The sequence below is a fragment of the Phoca vitulina genome, unplaced genomic scaffold (assembly GCF_004348235.1).
Source record: "Phoca vitulina isolate PV1807 unplaced genomic scaffold, GSC_HSeal_1.0 scaffold105, whole genome shotgun sequence".
Classification (NCBI taxonomy): Eukaryota; Metazoa; Chordata; class Mammalia; order Carnivora; family Phocidae; genus Phoca; species Phoca vitulina.
Genome location: NW_022589808.1, coordinates 46140 through 65484, shown reverse-complemented (window position 1 = coordinate 65484; position 19345 = coordinate 46140). Strand labels below are relative to the sequence as shown.

The 19345-nt window shown below is 40.1% G+C and overlaps 1 protein-coding gene across 1 annotated transcript in view; it reads left to right on the top strand.

The window, feature by feature from the left end:
- The first annotated feature begins 488 nt into the window (after positions 1-488).
- The window catches only part of NAPG (NSF attachment protein gamma), a 31538-nt gene continuing 12681 nt past the window's right edge, over positions 489-19345 (top strand). The window contains exons 1-8 of the mRNA XM_032397854.1: positions 489-675; positions 10569-10636; positions 12615-12699; positions 13449-13466; positions 14125-14155; positions 17895-18004; positions 18120-18186; positions 18468-18538. Coding sequence (XP_032253745.1) covers positions 620-675; positions 10569-10636; positions 12615-12699; positions 13449-13466; positions 14125-14155; positions 17895-18004; positions 18120-18186; positions 18468-18538 — 506 coding nt within the window. The 5' untranslated portion in view covers positions 489-619. The remainder of the gene's footprint in view (positions 676-10568; positions 10637-12614; positions 12700-13448; positions 13467-14124; positions 14156-17894; positions 18005-18119; positions 18187-18467; positions 18539-19345) is intronic.

The window sequence follows — 19345 nt, the reverse complement described above, 5'->3', positions numbered from 1 at the left end:
TTCTGCTTGAGCACGGCAAAAGATCTAACTCCCTGAACTTTTCATTCAGAGCACTTACCAGAGTTTGTGTCGGTCGGGTGACTATTTGACAGTAAACGGGACTGATAGTCTGTTTTGCTTACTGACTGACATATAGTTGGCGCTCAGAGGCAGGATGAATGAATGAACACTATTCCAGCTATGGAACGAATGTAATTTGTTCCATAATCCGTAATTATAGCACCAATGTGTTTCACATGAATGGAAAAGCAAGGCTCCACGAGGGCGAGTTTTTTGTCTGTTGTACTCCCTACTGATTTCCTGATGCTTGGAACAGTTCCCGGCACATATTAGGTGCTCAATAAATATTTACTGAATGAATGCAGGAATGAACGGCCTTCAGTGCCCACTGCGCTTGCGGAGACGCCTGCGGCTCAGGCGAACCCTGGCGCTCTGCGCCTGCGCGGTGTATGTCTGCGCTGCGCCCCTCCCGGCTCCCGAGGCTGCTTTGCACCATTAGGTTTGAGCCCTACAGGCCCCTGTAGCAGCTGGGCTGCGGCGCCGTCCCGGCTTTCACTCGGCGTTCCCACGCCGCCTCAGCCGGGCTCTCTTTCTCCACGTCACGGCCCGGACCTTCGAGATGGCGGCTCAGAAGATAAATGAGGGGCTGGAGCACCTCGCCAAAGCAGAGAAATAGTGAGTGAGAGCCTCAGACGTGGGCCGCTGTCCCGGCGCTGGGTCCGTGCCCCATGCCGGCCTGGTCCGGGCGTTGGAGGGAGGGCGCGGGAGAGCGAGCCGGGAAGGCGGTGGCTTCCGCGGCCTGGGTGCCGGGGCGGGGCCTGCTGCACCTCCGGAAGCGGACTTGGTCCCCTGCCGGAAGTTGTCCCTGCTCTCTTCTGGGGTCTGTGGGCTGGAGGCTCTGTTGCTTTTGGTCTGGGCACTCCGGAATGGATGATTCGTTGAGGAAACTCCCCTGTACATTGTAGTTTAGTAGCATCCCTGGGCTCTACCTAGATGCCCGCAGCACCTCTCTTCCCTCTTCGTGACAACCAAAACTGACCCCTGCGGCGGGGGTCGCCTTGTTGAGAACCAGCGCTCTAAAAGACTCTCGTGTTGGGAAGGGGGCTACAGATGTATTCTGAAAATTCTGCGGGGGTCTTTTGTCGTGTCCCAATATCTGGTTCCTGGGGTTTGCTCTCCCTTAGTCATTTTATGTGTCTCCCAGCTTCTGATACGTAAGTGTAGGCACCCAACAAATATTTGCGGAATTGAACTGATCCTGCTCAGTCAGTCCTTTGAACACTCCCCTCCTCCTCAGTGTCATTACCGCAACGAATTTTTATCTGGCAATTACAGAAAATGAAAAGTCTACATGGTGCCGTGTGTTAGATGCTTTACATACCTGATCCGAGATCTTTACAACTTTCGATAAACAGAAGAGGAGGTGAGGCCTGGACAAGCCTTATGATGACTTGCCCAAGGCTGCCCAGTTGAAAGACGGCAGCGCCAGGTTTTCAATAGTGGAAAAAATTCAAGTTCTTTCTGTTGTACTGTATTACTCCTTCCAGGCAGTGTGTAAAGTACTGGAGCTCTTTTGGTGCGGGAGATGCTGACAACAATCTTACTTTTTTTACTGGGAGCAAACATAAAAGTATTAGAATAGTGTGTTTAATAAGGACCATAATAAAGCTGTGTTAACTTTGCTTTGGTAGCACGGGGGGAGAAGTTTATTCTGTCTGGAGAAATTTAGGAAGATTTCCCAGAGGTGATTTCTGAGCAGGGCCTGGAAAATAAGGAATTTTTTAGACAGAAGGCAAAGCCTGTGAGACAGAATCTATGCACAGCGTGTTGTATGTGCATGGGCCTGAAAATATGCGGGGAGAATAGTTAATGTAGAGTAGTTGCAGTGCCAGGGGATGAGCTAGAGCAGAGAAGTTGGGGTGCCACCATGTAGGGGCTGCCCTTCAGATGGTCCTGAACCTTAGCTTTTCTAGGGATCATATAACCAGTGGGACCTAGTTAGGTTTATTTTTGGCGAAGGAAATGTGACAAAGTGGAGAATGTACAGTGGGAGAGAAAAGTGAGAACTTTGGCATATTCAGCAAGCATATATCTGACCCAGCCATTGGGGTTATTGAGGTAACCAGAAGTGGTCCTTTACTCAGGGGCTTAGAATTCACAGGCAGGCATACAAGGCCACAGATGAGTAAAAATAAGATATTAAATGTTAGAATAGAGGTATGCAGTTGTTTCAGTGGGTATACAAAGTAAGGAAGAATTAATATTCTCAAGGTGGGGGGAATGGAAGGGGAGGGCAGGCAGGAAAGGGGACTTCACATGAAGGGTTAGTAGACTCATGATGAGGGTCTGAATTAAAGTAACAATACAAGGGGTGCCTGTGGGAGAGAGTTAGATCTTTTGCAGTGCTCAAGTCTGCCTTTGAATTAGATCATGATCCTGGGGTCCTGGGATTGGGCCCCGCATCTGGCTCCCTGCTGAACAGGGTGTCCGCTTCTCCCTCTGCCCCTTTCCCTGCTCATGCTCACTCTCTCTTAAATAAATAGATAAAATCTTAAAAAAAAATAAAGTAACAATACAAGAGGCAGGATTGGACGACGTCTGTCAGAATTGGTAAGTTTTAATGACTGGATATGGAGGGAAAAGCTTGACTCTTAGGTTTCTAATTTGGGAGATGAAGTAGAGGAGAAACCTTCAGCTAAGATAGGGGATATTGAGGCATGAACATGATGGGTGGGGTAGGGCTGGGGCAGGCAGTTGCTGGATTCAGCTTGAGTGTGTTATGTTTGAAGTGCCTCTAGACAGAGTTGTCAGTAGATGACAGGAAAAATGGGCCAGGAGCTTAGGAGAGAAGATTGCGTTTTTCCTCTGTTTTCTAATGATAATATGGTTCAATACTGCCAGATAGTTTTGTAATTTTAATCATTTCCCTCAAGCAAATGGTGGTTTTGTGGGTTTTGGTCCTGTGGAAATTGATATGTTGGCCTCAACAGAATTTCCTTATTGACTCTTGACCAAAATACCAAAAACACTAACAGGTAGAGCCATTAAATTAACCAGCGTGCCTTCTCTCTTATTAGAGGTGTTTAGTTGACTGGGGATGATTTGCTATATTTTAAAATCTCTAGTTCTTTCCATGTGTAGCACATTAGACAACTGAATGATTGTACTGTGTTTTGGGTGGGATTTAACAAATTATGTTAATATATAGAATATAATGAACCCCTTATAAGGGGTAGGGGTGAGGGATTAGAATTTCATCTTATTGCAGTACTTCCCCAGTTTTGTGGATTAGATAGGCTGCAATTTAAGGATTTTATTTTTCTGAGCAATAATATTCTTGGTAAGTTTAAAAAATTGCTCACACGTTTGGATCTTAGTATATATGCAAACACAAATGTTAAATACAGTTTTTTTTAAAGATTTTATTTATTTATTTTACGGAGAGAGAGGTGGAGTGGGAGAGGGGGAAGTATGCTCCCCACTGAGCAGGGAGATCTATGCAGGGCTCCATCCCAGGACCCTGGACTCATGACCTGAGCCGAAGGCAGATGCTTAACCGAATGAACCACCCAGGCACCCTGTTAAATGCATTTAATTGGCAAAAAATTTTGCTTAGAAGTTAGGGCTTCGGGGCAGTTCACACAAGTGTCACACAATGAAGGCATACTTCTCAGGGCTCTTGGGGATTCCCCTGTCTTTCAGTTAAGGTGCTCCTTTGAAGTACCTTACACTGTTACATGTAAGCAGGCTTTTCATAATTGAAATTTAGAATTTAAGATGGCATTTGTTTAGCAATTCTTACGCACACAATAAGTTTGACAGTCACTGAGTTAGTTTATTTATTTATTTTTTAATTTTACTATGTTAGTCACCATACAATACATCATTAGTTTTTGATGTGGTGATCCACGATCCATTGTTTTCGTATAACACCCAGTGCTCCATGCAGTACGTGCCCCCCTTAATACCCATCACTGGGCTAACCCATCTCCCTTCCCCCCTCCCCTCTAAAACCCTGTTTGTTTCTCAGAGTCCATAGTCTCTCATGGTTCATCTCTCCCTCCGATTCCCCCCCACTTCATTTTTCCCTTCCTTCTCCTAATGTCCTCCATGCTATTCCTTATGGTCCACAAATAAGTGAAACCATATGATAATTGACTTTCTCTGCTTGACTTATTTCACTTAGCATAATCTCCTCCAGTCCCATCCATGTTGATGTAAAAGTTGGGTATTCATCCTTTCTGATGGCTGAGTAATATTCCATTGTATATATGGACCACATCTTCTTTATCCATTCATCTGTTGAAGGGCATTTTGGCTCTTTCCACAGTTTGGCTATTGTGGACATTGCTACTATGAACACTGGGGTGCATATGGCCCTTCTTTTCACTACATCTGTGTCTTTGGGGTAAATACCCAGGAGTGCAATGGCTGGGTCATAGGGTAGCTCTATTTTTAATTTTCTGAGGAACCTCCACACTGTTTTCCAAAATGGCTGTACCAACTTGCATTCCCACCAACAGTGTAAGAGGTTTCCCCTTCCTCCACAACCTCTCCAACATTTGTTTTTTCTTTCCCTGTCCATTTTTGCCATTCTAACTGATGTAAGGTGGTATCTCAGTGTGGTTTTGATTTGAATTTCCCTGATGGCTAATGACGATGAACATTTTTTCATGTGTCTGTTAGCCATTTGTATGTCTTCTTCGGGGAAGTGTCTTTGCATATCCTCTGCCCATTTTTTGACTTGATTATTTGTTTTTTGGGTGTTGATTTGAGAAGTTCTTTATAGATCTTGGATACCAGCCCTTTATCTGTAGTGTCATTTGCAAATATCTTCTCCCATTCTGTGGGTTGCCTCTTTGTTTTGTTGACTGTTTCCTTTGCTGTGCAGACGATTTTTATCTTGATGAAGTCCCCAAAGGTCATTTCTGCTTTTGTTTCACTAGCTTTTGGAGATGTATCTTAAAGAAATTGCTGTGGCCGATGTCAAAGAGGTTACTGTCTATGTTCTCCTCTAGGATTTTGATGGATTCCTGTCTCACATTGAGGTCTTTTATCCATTTTGAGTTTATCTTTGTGTATGGTGTTAGAGAATGGTCGAGTTTCATTCTTCTGCATGTGGCTGTCCAATTTTCCCAGCACCATTTATTGAAGAGACTGTATTTTTTCCATTACATATTTTTTCCTGCTTTGTCCAAGATTATTTGATCATGGAGTTGAGGGTCCATATCTGGGTTCTTTATTCTGTTCCATTGGTCCATATGTCTGTTTTTGTGCCAGTACCATGCTGTCTTGGTGATCACAGCTTTGTAATATAGCTTGAAATCGGGCAACGTGATGCCCCCAGCTTTGTTTTTCAACATTTCCTTGGCGATTCGGGGTCTTTTCTGATTCCACACAAATTTTAGGATTGTTTGTTCCAGCACTTTGAAAAATGTCATTGGAATTTTGATTGGGATGGCATTGAAGGTATAGATTGCTCTGGGTAGCATAGACATTTTAACAATGTTTATTCTTCCGATCCATGAGCATGGAATATTTTTCTATCTTTTTGTGTCTTCTTCAATTTCTTTCATGAGTGTTTTGTAGTTGCTAGAGTATAGATCCTTTACCTCTTTGGTTAGGTTTATTCCGAGGTATCTTATGGTTTTTGGTGCTATTGTAAATGGAATCGTTTCTCTAATTTCTCTTTCTACAGTTGCGTTGTTAGTGTATAGAAAGCAACTGATTTCTGTGCATTGATTTTGTATCCTGCCACATTACTGAATTGCTGGATGAGTTCTAGGAATTTGGGGATGGAGTCTTTTGGGTTTTCCACATAAGGATCATGTCATCTGTGAAAAGAGAGAGTTTGACTTCTTTGCCAGTTTGAATACCTTTTATTTCTTTTTGTTGTCTGATGACTGTTGCTAGGACTTCTAGTACTATGTTGAACAATAGTGGCGAGAGTGGGCATCCTTGACGTGTTCCTGATCTTAAGGGAAAGGCTTTCAGCTTTTCCCCATTGAGGATGATATTCACTGTGGGTTTCTCATAGGTGGATTTTATGAACTTGAGGAATGTTCCCTCTATCCCTCGACTCTGAAGAGTTTTAATCAGGAAAGGATGTTGTATGTTGTCAAATGCTTTTTCTGCATCAATTGAGAGGACCATATGGTTCTTCTCTCTCCTCTTATTAATGTGTTCTCTCAAATTGATTGATGTGCGAATGTTGAACCACCCTTGCATCCCGGGGATAAATCCCACTTGGTCGTGGTGGATGATCCTTTTAATGTATTGTTGGATCCTGTTAGCTAGGATTTTGTTGAGGATTTTCGAATCCATATTCATCGGGGATATCAGTCTGAAATTCTCCTTTTTGATGGGGTCTTTGCCTGGTTTGGGGATTAAGGTAATGCTGGCCTCATAGAATGAGTCTGGAAGCTTTCCTTCTGTTTCTGTTTTTTGAAACAGCTTCAGTAGAATAGGTATTATTTCTTCTTTGAATGTTTGGTAGAATTCCCCCAGAGAATCCATGAGGCCCTGGACTCTTGTTTTTTGGGAGCTTTTTGATCACTGCTTCAATCTCGTTAGTGGTTATTGGCCTATTCAGGTTGCCAGTTTCTTCCTGTTTCAGTCTTGGCAGCTTATAGGTTTCCAGGAAGGCCTCCATTTCATCCAGATTGCTCAGTTTACTGGCATATAGTTGTTGATAGTAATTTCTAATACTTGTTTCTATTTCCTTGGTGTTAGTCGTGATCTCTCCCCTTTCATTCATAATTTTATTAATTGGGGTCATTTCTCTTTTCTTTCGGATAAGTCTGGCCAGTGGTTTATCGATCTTATTAATTCTTTCAAAGAACCAACTTTACTTTCGTTGATCTGATCTACTGTGTTTCTGGTTTCTAATTCATTGATCTCTGCTCTAATCTTAATTATTTCTTTTCTAATGCATGGCTTAGGCATCGTTTGTTGCTTTTTCTCTAGTTCTTTAAGGTGTAGAGTTAGTTGGTGAATTCGGGATTTTTCTCTATTTTTTTTGAGTGAGGCTTGGATGGCTATGTATTTTCCCCTTAGGACCGCCTTTGCAGTATCCCGTAGGTTTTGGACCGATGTGTTTACATTCTCATTGATTTCCGTGAATTGTTTAAGTTCTTCTTTGATTTCCTGGTTGACCCAATCATTCTTGAGCAGAGTTGTCTTTAGCTTCCAAGTGTTTGAATTTCTGCCAAATTTTTTCTTGTGATTGAGTTCCAGTTTTAGAGCATTGTGGTCTAAGAATATGCAGGGAATAATCTCAATCTTTTGGTATCGGTTGAGACCTGATTTGTGACCCAGTATATGGTCTATTCTGGAGAAAGTTCCATGTGCGCTCGAGAAGAATGAGTATTCTGTTGTTTTAGGGTGGAATGTTCTGTAAATATCTATGAGGTCCATCTGGTCCAATGTATCATTCAAAGCTCTTGTTTCCTTGTTGATTTTCTGCTTAGATGATCTGTCCATTGCTGAGAGTGGAGTATTGAGGCCTCCTACAATTAATGTATTGTTATCAGTATGACTCTTTATTTTGGTTAACAGTTGGCTTATGTATATGGCTGCTCCCATGTTGGGGGCATAGATATTTACAATTGTTAGATCTTCTTGTTGGATAGACCCTTTAAGAATGATATAGTGTTCTTCTACGTCTCTGTTTACAGACTTTAGTTTAAAATCTAATTTGTCTGATATCAGAATTGCTACCCCAGCTTTCTTTTGAGGTCTGCTGGCATGGAAGATGGATCTCCATCCCTTCACTTTCAGTCTGGATGTATCTTTAGGTTCAAAATGAGTCTCTTGTAGACAGCATATGGATGGGTCCTGTCTTTTTATCCAGTCTTCAACCCTGTGCCATTTTATGGGAGCATTTAGGCCATTCACGTTGAGAGAGATTATTGAAAGATATGAATTAATTGTCATCATGTTGCCTGTGAAGATGTTGTTTTTATAGATTGTCCCTGTAAATTTCTGTTGTATATCACTCTTGGGGTCTTTCTCCTTTTATAGAACCCCCCTCAATATTTCTTGCAGGGCCAGCTTAGTGGTCAGATATTCTTTCAGTTTCTGTCGGTCGTGGAAGCTCTGCATCTCTCCGTCCATTCTAAATGACAGCCTTGCCAGATAAAGTATTCTTGGCTGCATGTTCTTCTCCTTTAGTACCCTGAATATGTCTTGCCAGGCCTTTCTGGCTTGCCAGGTCTCTGTGGATAGGTCTGACATTATTCTGATGTTCCTCCCTCTGTACGTAAGGAATCTTTTCCCCTAACTGCCCTTAAGATGGTTTCCTTGGTTCTAAGATTTGCGAGTTTTACTATTACATGCTGGGGTGTTGGCCTGTTTTCCTTGATCTTGGGAGGGGTCCTCTCTGCTTCTAGGACATGAATGTTTGTTTCATTCCCCAGATTCGGGAAGTTCTCAGCTATGATTTGCTCAAATATATCTTCTAGTCCTCGCTGTCTCTCCACCCCCTCCGGGATTCCAATAATTCTGACATTGGAACGCTTCATGGTGTCACTTATTTCTCTGATTCTATTTTCATGGATTCTGAGTTGTTTTTCCCTAGCCTCTTCTTTTCCCTTTTTATCTATTAAATTGTCTTCCAGGTCACTAATTCATTCTTCTGCCTCTTTTACCCTAGCTGTTAGATTATCTAGATTAGATTGGATCTCACTGATAGCATTTTTAAGTTTTGCCAATTCAGCTTTCATTTCTTCCCTTAGAGACTCTATGTTGCCATTAATTGATTTCTCCATTCTAGGTATTGTCTTCACAATTGCTAGCCTGAATTCTATCTCCGACATCTTGGTTATATCTGCATCCGTTTGTAAATCTGGTGCATAAGTCATAATCTCTGAGTCTTTTCTATTTTGGGGGTTCCTCCTCCTAGTCATTCTGTTGAGGGGTGGCTGAGGGAATGTATAGAGTCCAAATTATTGACCAGAACCCAAGCAAGATGCACCTGTTTTCTAGGGACCTCAGGGTTGCTGGCCTCTTGTTTTCCCAGCCTGTCTTCTGAGGGAGGGACCTGCTGCGCTATTACTGAGGCAACCCCGTTTGGGCAGAGTTGCCCTGCCCCCCTGTGGCTGGGGATGGGCTCAGTGGGAACCAGTTTTTTGGGGGCTTTTGTTCTCTGGCGGCTTTCCCTGGCAGCTTTCCACATCTCCCCCGAGAGTCAGAGCAGAAGAGACCGTTTCCAACCCTCTGCCTCAGATCAGAGAGATCGCAGTCTGTTCTTCACTGAGCTCTCCAGCCATAGTCTCTCCGTTTCTGTCTGTGCTGCTATAAACTGCAGGGTCCTGGGTTGTGCGCCCCTCTTCAGCGCCCCCAGTCCTGCCTCCAGGTCGGGTCACGTCTCTGCCCTTTGTGCTTCTAAAACCGCCAGCCGCTCCCAGTTTGCACGTACGACCCCACTGCTCCGGGTTTCCACCCCGGGGTTGCCCTAAAGTCCTTTTCCCATTGCTACCGGTCTGCGATTCCGTGCCCCGTCCCCAGTGCGGGAGGCTGTCGCTCACCGGCGGTGTAGGATCTCCACGGCCAGGCTCCCTTCCGCTGTCGTTCATCCTCCGATATCTGCCCGCAGAATCACAGCTCCCCGCTTCATACCTCGAAACCAATCCCCCGCGATACTCTGTTTGTAGAGATCCAGATCTTCTTACATCTCAGGCTGATTTCATGGGTGCTCAGAATGGTCTGGTAGATATCCAGCTCAATTCTGGGGACCAGTTGGAATAGGGTCCCCTACTCCTCCGCCATCTTTTTTTCGCCAATCAGTCACTGAGTTACTTTAACCTGAAAGTCTGAAATTACTTAAAAAAGAAATAAAATAAGATATTGAAGAAAGGGCAAGTAAGGTAAGGACTGAAAATTGATGGACCTTTGCTTTGACATCTGAGAAACCAGTAGTGATCCTAGAAAGCAGCTTCTGTTGTTCTTACAACATCCTCATTTTCTGGCTATCCTTCCTGTTCACTGGTGGCTAATTCTCAACCTGGTTATTGCTCTGAATGTTTGTATTCTGTTGTCTTTCGGCTCACTCTCTGAGATCTCCCTGGCAGATCTTAACTAGGCCCTTGGTGTGGCATATGCCAGTGGCTCCTTAATTAATATCTCTAGCCTCTCCTGAGCTTCAGTCTCACGAATCCAGCTGCTTACTTGATGCCGTGCTTCAGAGGTTCTCAAGCTTTAATGCACCTCAGGGCTTGTTATACCCTGATTGCTGCTGCCACCCCGGAGTTGGTGGTTCTGTAGGTCTGGGTGAGATGAGTTTATATTTCTAGCACATTTCTTGGTAATGTGGTCTGGGGACCATGCACTGAGAATCTCTGCTGTACTTGGCTATTATACAGACATATAAAAACGAGAAAACCACGTCTGTGATAGAGGGAAAATGGCGAGGTTGTATTTCATTGTAAATAAATTTGGGTGGAGGTGGGTGAGATGGGGACTTTGTACCCAGTGTCTTTTTTTAATCACCTACAAAGCCATTAAAGCAGGATTCTGACTTATAAATGTGGTTGGGAACTTCTGTTAAATGTGTCTTCTTTTCATTTTAGCCTGAAAACTGGTTTTTTAAAATGGAAACCAGATTATGACAGTGCTGCTTCTGAATATGGAAAAGCAGGTATGTGTGATGTGTGACTCCAATATGTGGTCTTAACATAGGCTGATAACTTCATCTCTGCAAAATACTTACACTTAATGCTTTCTGTGAGATTTTAGTAATTAAACAAATCTGCCCAAGCCCTTGTTTTTTTCCCACTTGTTATTTTCAGATGTGTTGAGGGCTGAGTTAGAGATCCAGTGACCTGCAGCTCTCTCCTGACAGCAGGGGCGAGTAGGGTTGGCAGTACATAGCTGCAGGTTTTTCGCATTGTTCGGATAGTCAACAGGTGCACACTGTTTCCAGGAGTTTTTGCCATATGCCTCTATTATACTTCCTATAATTGAATAAAGACTTTTCTTTGTTAACTTTTTATTTTTTAATTTAGCCTTATTCTGAGCAGATCTGCAAATCCTGTGTTTGTTTGGCACGTGTTTTTTTAAGAACCGCACTTTTGAGATATGCTGATAAATATTCGTGACGTGTTAAGCTATATAAGTATTTGAATAAATTTATCTGTATGTAAGATTAAAATCTGCAACATGCAACAGAGAGGGACCTTACTAAAAATTTAGCATTTATTTATAGAATGATAACTTTCAGCATATGCACAATTATTTTGGATGCAAAGCATAATGCGGTTTTTGAAGTACTCTGAACACATTTGCAGTCGTGTTTCAGTCATAGTTCAGATCACGTTTGTTAGCCTAACATAGAGACCACCTACATAATGTGCTTTTGATAGACTTTAGTTTCAGTATATCACCAAAGAATAGAGAAATCAGGTAAATAGAAAGCTAATGAGTCTTCAACACTTTTATTTAAATCCTGACTAAATTTTCTGTCGAATTATGCAAATACGTCCTGTTTAAAAGGAAAATTATTAAAAGTTCAAACTTCATATGGATTCTGTGGACACCTTATATAAGAACGCTTTTGTAACTGGAGGGCACAACATTTTGCAACTCTCGTGAGGGAAATTTATCCCAGGTTTGTTTTATAAGCATCTGAGACCAGGAGCTGCTGTCACAAATACATATTTCAGGTCATATTTTCCCATTAAATCATCCTTTGTTTATTTTCTTTAAGGAGTTATGCAAAATATATTTAATCATTAGAGTAAATTTTTTAAAAAGCAAAATGTGGAAGTCCAGGGATGAAAATAGGTCAATAGTTTGTTTATTTTCAATATTTTATTAAAGAGAATTTTAAGAGTTTGGTTTTAACCAAAAATTTTTTTTTTAAGTGTCCTTTTTTACTTATTTGTAAAGAACCCTTGGCAAGTTTCCCAAAATCTGGAAGATCCTATTTTAGGGCCACTTCTTATTGTTTTGCTCTGATGATGACACTTTTACAACAGTGAGCAATATATTTTAGCTCTTTGGACAGTGGAGATGTCATTTTCATAGAAACCTACCAAAGAATTTAAAAGCTTTATTTAAAAGAAATGCATTATTAATGTTTTAGACATTTATTTCAAGATTGTGCCAAAAGGAGGGTTCGTTGTACAAATGTTGAATGTGTTTATTGGTCTTCCGTTTCTCAATAATTTAAAAGATGGAATAAACTGTAACTAAAGTACTGTCTTTATTATTAAATGTAAAACTGGTGAAGTAAGGTAGTGTCTTTTGTGACGGGACCTGTTATTTGGGAGTATTGGTTTGACTGATGCGATCTTAGTTTTTCAAAGCTTAGGTGCTGCTGTTAAAAAGACTTGGTTTTGAGTGGAACTGGCACTGATTTATTGCCAGTAGTCTACGATTTAACAAAACAGAACACTAAACTTTTGAAAATACTTCTAAGTTATTGGTAATCAAAAAGGTTGTAAGAAAATTCCTTAGAAAAAAGTAGCATTGTATAAAATTTCTTACGTATTTGATTAAAATAAGGATATTTTCTAATGCTTCCCCCATGATGCAGATTTTGGTAATGATTCATTTGAAGTTTTTTTAACAATGGATTAGAAAGTCTGTTTTTTGTTGTTGTTGTTCTATTTCAGCTGTTGCTTTTAAAAATGCCAAACAATTTGAGCAAGCAAAAGATGCCTGCCTGAGAGAAGCTGTTGCCCATGAGAATAACAGGGCGTATCTTTTTCAACCTTTACAAAGAAATTCCACAATTTGATGATTTGGACAGCAACTCATTTTTTTCTTTTATAAATTTGCTACATGTGGACTACGATGCTATTAAATTAGAAAATGATTAGAAAAAATCTGTATTTTTAGACTCCAATGGAGCATTTACAGAGACTTTTAATCATAAGGTTCACACTGTTTTGCAGAGCTGTATTTGAGAGTTTATTTCTGTTGTTTCTGCATTTGCTTGATGCTGATTTTCCTTGGGATGAAGTGAGGGAAATGCACAGGTGCTGAAGAATGAAGCAGTCGCGCGGGTATTAGAAATGTATAAACTGCTCAGTAAATATTTTTAAAATATAGTCTTTCTTAGGTATTTGGAAAAAGATTTTTAAGTAGTTTAGTTTACCCTTTAGTTTTAAGTAGTTTAAAACAATAAATTTTCCTGAGGTATTTTAAAACTTACTGAGTAAAAGATGTCTGTTTTATCTCATTTTCAAATTATGGTTGTAAATAACTTTGCATTGCAGTGATACTTTTCAGATTAACGGGCAGTGGAAATAGCTTAAAAATCTATGTAGTGTTTTGTCAGTGTTTTTGTGAATTATGTAGTTGTGAGAGACAGCAACAGGCATAAAATGATTGCTTCATCTGTTTGTAAAATTTGTCTTTTGGAACGAACTAGGGCAGTTGACATTGTTTTTTAAATAGCAGACTCGGTTTTTTTCCTTAATTTTGACTTTGTTACATCCATTCAGTCTTTTTCATGCTGCCAAGTAAGTAAATATTTTCCATGTTTTCATGTATTTGGAGATTATGTTTTAAATGTTGTTTTTCCATAGGTCAGTAAATTTTTCCTAAGTTACAAATCCATAAATAGTGAATTATTTTGTATTGATTTAAATAAAATCATCATTTCCATTTGTTTCGGTCTTTACCTGACCCTTAGAAACTAAGTCACTCCTAACTAAGTTATACAGTGTTTACATTCAATTTACCAAATATTTTTAGGACAATTTTCTTCAATAACCTATGAAAAAACAAGTAAGTTAGAATCTTTTTTTTTTTTCCCTCTTTCTTTGATAGTTAATAGTACTTGAGGAGAGAAATGGTCTTTCTCCTGCTTTTGTGGAGAATATTTACTTGTTTCAAAACTTGTTAGATTTGTCACATAGAAAGTCCTTTAACCTTTCTGAGTTTTACTTAATTTTGCATGTGCAAAATAAAATCCCTTTAGCTCAGATGTCTGTTGTTTCCAAGGCATTATTGCCCACAAAAATAAAAAGGAAAAAAAAATGTGTTATTAAAAGCTAAAGCAATATGTAGTGCCTGAGCCAGTTTTAATTGACATAATTTCTCATATCTGTGGTAGAAAGTTTCTCCTCCCCCTTATTTCATTAACATCTCATCTGAGAAATTATATTCTCTTTGCAGAGCTTATGAGCAAGCTGGCATGATGCTGAAGGTCAGTAATGTGCCATAACTGTTCTGTAGGTAAAATGAATTAATAACTACAAGGTGTTAAAGTAAATTTGTGTGGAGGTTGAAAAGTCTCCTTGCTGTAAGGCAAGAGGTGCTAAGATTTCTTATCCAAAGTAATGCTAATTGGACCCAAGGGTACATTGTATGTGTCTTAAGATAGGGAGTTTTAAAGGTGAAATTTAAGACTGTTGAACAACAAGTTTCTAAGCTCTGTAACCAGGAGAGTGTTGCTAGACAAAAAGCTGTGTGAGAGATTTCCCTACTTCTGAGAACTTCAGGACATTTTAATGTAGTAAAAATTTACAAGTATATGTATTTTTTACTACCTTTGGGTTATAGAAAGAAGAGATTTTTGCTTGTTTTTTAAAAGTTGGCATTGAAGAGAACCTTAGACCTAGGCTATTGCTATTTAATTCTGATTCTTATTGAATAGAATAGATTGGCTCATGTGTCTGAGCCACTTTTCATATTTCTGCCTCTTAAAAGCAGGCTGGAAATTAATATCCTGTTGTGGTAAGAAAAAAACATGTACTTTATGACACTTTGACATTCACTCTCAAAGTATGCCAAGTAGCAATTGAAATTGAACATTTCCTTTCCATTTTTATGTTCCCTAATGTAGTAAAAGCTGTTTGAATTATTTATTATAAAGCTTTGTTTTAAGAACTCACACTTTAGGGGCGCCTGGGTGGCTCAGTCGTTAAGCGTCTGCCTTCGGCTCAGGTCACGATCCTGGGGTCCTGGGATCAAGCCCCGCATCGGGCTCCCTGCTCAGTGGGAGGCCTGCTTCTCCCTCTCCCACTCCCCCTGCTTGTGTTCCCTTTCTTTTTTTTTTTTTTTTTTGTGTTCCCTTTCTTGTTGTGTCTCTCTCTGTCAAATAAATAAATAAAATCTTTAAAAAAACAAAAACAAAAACTCACACTTTATTTTTATTTTTTTTTTTTTTAAAGATTTTATTTATTTATTTGACAGAGAGAGACAGCGAGAGAGGGAACACAAGCAGGGGGAGTGGGAGAGGGAGAAGCAGGCCTCCCACCGAGCAGGGAGCCCGATGCGGGGCTCAATCCCAGGACCCCGGGATCACGACCTGAGCCGAAAGCAGACGCTTAACGACTGAGCCACCCAGGCGCCCCTAAGAACTCACACTTTAGTAAAACTTGTGTTTTTTTAAAATTTCTGTGACTTTTATAATCTTGCTGATTTTTTTAAGTGAGTACATGCTCATTGTAGAACACGTAGAAACTGGAAAGACCAAAAAATGTTAGTAATGTATTTAGGTTTTTTTTCTCCTAGTTATTTTTCTATGCACATACATTTTCACTTATATACACACACACAAATTGAGAAAATGCTCTATACACAGTTATCCTACACTTTACATTTAGCTTTTTAATGCAGATTTTCTACTGTCATTTAAAAAATTACTTTCATAATGCATATCAACAGCTTTAAGAATTTTCATAGCCAGGAATTCCAATTTTGTGACTCTCTTGTAAAGAAATAGATAGCAAAGATTTATGTGTAAAAATGTTTATTGCATATTGCTTAACAAAGATAGCAATTACCTAAATTTTTAATAATAAAATATTTAAATTATGATGCTTCCTTATAAGAAGCTGTTACATAGCCACTGGAATAAAGCTTTTCTGGATAAAACAAATGTGCAACGAGATTGATATTAGGTGATGCAGGTCAGGTTATCAGCAGCCATTTCTTAGCAAATAGAATTTTTTTTTATAGCTGAAGGAGCCAGGTTATCTGCCCTGACCTTTTGTTGTCCCAGTTCCCCTGAGAACTAGGAAGCTCCCAGATGGCTCTTGTCATCTTGGTGTACTTTGTGCCTATTATTAGGATACATTCCTTTAAAGTACAAAAATGCTAGAACACTATAATATATAATCCTCACAGCTTCAGTTTATATTCTAACAGCTGTGCTAAGACTTGAGTCTTCATCAAAAGATATTATTTAGACATAATTTCCGTTGCCTTAGGATCTGTTTAATTTGAGGATTTGAAGGTACTACTTTGAATGAAGGAAAAATAAACCTAGTGGATAGGGGAAAAGACAAGAGAAAATGCTTTCTGGCATGCTCTTGTATTTAAATTAAATGCCTTTAGACAGTCCTCAACGGCATTAGGGGTCCTGAGCTAGAGGCCCAGTGTTAATTCTGTGGGTTCAAATTTCCATCAGATTGTCATACAGACCTTCATATTCATCCCCCAACAAGGCTTTAGGAAGTTATAGTATGTAGAAGGAAGCAGAGTGGAAGACACCACTTGTTGGAGCAACCTCTGGCTCTGTCATTTTACAGCTGTTAGATTTCATAATCTGGGGGCGCCTGGGTGGCTCAGTCTGTTAGGCGTCTACCTTCAGCTTAGGTCATGATCCCAGTGTCCTGGGGTCTAGTCCAGCATCTGGCTCCCTGCTCGACAGGGAGTCTGCTTCTCCCTCTCCTCTGCCCCTCCCCCCTGCTCATGCGCGCACTCTCTCTCTCTCACTCTCACTCTCTCGCTTGCTCGCAAATAAATAAAATCTTGAAAAAAAAAAAAAAGATTTCGTATCCTTTTTGCTCCACAGAAACGGGAAGGTGACTAAGGCACACAGACCACTAAAATAGGCATATTTTTATTTTCTTCTTGATGATTTTGGCATGCTACAAGACCATGGGGAAGAATATAAAATAGTGTAACTTTTAAGAAGGCAGCCCATCCGTTTTTACTCCATAGCTAAATAATAAAAAAGTTTTATGTAGAAGTTAGTAAAAATGAGACCAGCAAGTTTGGTATCCTAAAGAATTTGTCAATTCAGTGAGGGACTGAATAGTCAGACTTGAAAACAACCCTGGAGCTGTCAGCATGGAGCCTACTTCAAGATCTACTATGGCAACCCTAAGTAGAAAATGTCTGTAAACTTTATGTCTAGCTTTTAAATGACTTTTGTTCCTTTTTTAAGAAGAGTTTTGATTTGGTGATAATAGATACAAGGACCACAGGATGCTGAGACCTATGATTTCATAGTAAGACACAGAGTTCATGTGTTGGTGGCACTCGTCTTGGAAGAGGGCTGCAGACTCAGATGAGCTCAGGGCGTGGGGAGTGACTGGCGTGCCCAGGTGTGGAGGGCAGCCAGGAGTGGGGAGAAATGCGGCCACTGCCAGGAGGCACCGTGCCTCCAGGGACAGCTGCTGACAGCCCCAACCCATTTTTGCCATGTGGGAACCTGAGCCCGCTGATGCCACAGCTTGTGATCTTTTATAAAAGTAGGAAGCCATAGAACAGAACCTTTGTAAAAGGATCTGATTTAAAACTACTGAAGCAAGATGCAGTTGGAAATGAGGTATAGCCCTTGAGCTGCCGGTTCGCAGCCTTTGGCATAGGCTTCATTTGTAGTAGGGACTCAGTAAATGCTCAAAGAATTTATAAATCTTAGAAAACAGTTAAGAGCAAGCATTTTGGGTTCAACCATTTGTAAAGTTTTTCTGAAACTCTAAAGTGGTGATGAACTCTGTGTAGAACTTAACTGATACCTTTTTAGTTTAGCTAAAAGAAGCTTGATGGGGAAGAATAACCATATGAAGGCATTTTGTCTTAAATGTATTTGTTGTTGTATAACATTTTGAATCATCTACCTTCATGAATTAGGAATAAAATGATTTTCAGATTGTTAATTCTGCATGTAAGTTGATGCACTTACTGATCTGTGCTGGATGCTTTGCCTGAAGGAGATGCAGAAACTCCCTGAGGCCGTTCAGCTGATTGAGAAAGCCAGCACGATGTACCTAGAGAACGGCACACCCGACACAGCAGCAATGGCGCTGGAGCGCGCCGGCAAGTGAGTGTGCGCACGGCTCGCTGCGGGGGGGCCGCTGGCGGGCTGTCTTAATGAAGTCCTTTGAAAAACAGGTTTTCTATTGCTCATATACGTCCCATCTTCTTGTCTAATATAGGCTTATAGAAAACGTAGATCCAGAAAAGGCTGTACAGTTATATCAACAGACAGCTAATGTGTTTGAAGTAAGTTTGAATTTGATTTTTTCCCTTTAAGTATACTTAGAATGTTTAGATCCATAGCCTGTAGGAAAATAGAGAAATGCAGTGACTGCTTTTTAAAATTTTTCTCTGCTCACAGTTGAACTGTATTTTCTTACTAGTTAATAAAATGGATTAACAGCTTTGGTATTTCCCCCCTGCCACCTTGGTCAAGTGCTGTTACTTGTTTATCAAATAACTATTGGGAGGAAAAAAAGACTCCTAGATTAAAGCAGCCAGTAGTCTCTTTTCTTTGATTCCTTCAGAATGAGGAACGGTTACGACAGGCAGTTGAATTACTAGGAAAAGCCTCCAGACTGTTGGTACGAGGACGCAGGTAAGATTTCCAGAACTGTGTTCCTGTGGATCCAGGTAAACCTCCAGTCCACATTTGGAACTGTGAAGTAATTTGGGGAATGGCTTATTAATTTTTTGGTGTAAGACATAGGCATACCAGGATGCCTAGTAGAAAGAGTGATGTCTACAAGATGGAATACTGAATTAAATATCAAAAGATTTGCTGTTTTTCTAAACCGATGCCGAAATGTATCATGCCTTGTGCTTTTATTGGTTAAAACCTGGCTCAGCAGCATGAGAGAGCAGTTTTCTTGATACATTATTTGGTTAGGTTATAATGTGTTTTTCTTGAGGAGAAATATCTGCGTAAATAACAAGATACCCTAAGTGCTCACCCATGAAAATTGATAGGTTCTTGCCAAATAGTGTCATTAAATAGGGTATTTGGTATTTGTTTTTCATCCTTTGAACATTTGACTTATGGCATAAATAGATGGACCCCAGAAACCTAGAATCCTATTGGCTTTTCCTTTGTTTTTTACTTTACCTTAATTTAAGCTTAGTAAACATTTTCTGTCATTAATGAGATTCTGTTTGCCAAGATGTTGTTTAGTAGTATTTAAGGTAAACACACTTAGAAAACTACAAGTCTGAAGATAGATCTTTTCATTAAAATTTGCCCCTAGTTCCCCAGTGATAGAAAAGACGCAAGATAATTTTGTGAAGGAACCAAAAAACAAATGACTAAAGAATCTTTTGACCCCTTTCTGAGATTGAATTTAATGTCTTCATGGAGACTACGGATTCTAAAATATAATTCAAACAGGCTTAAAGTAGCATCAGAATA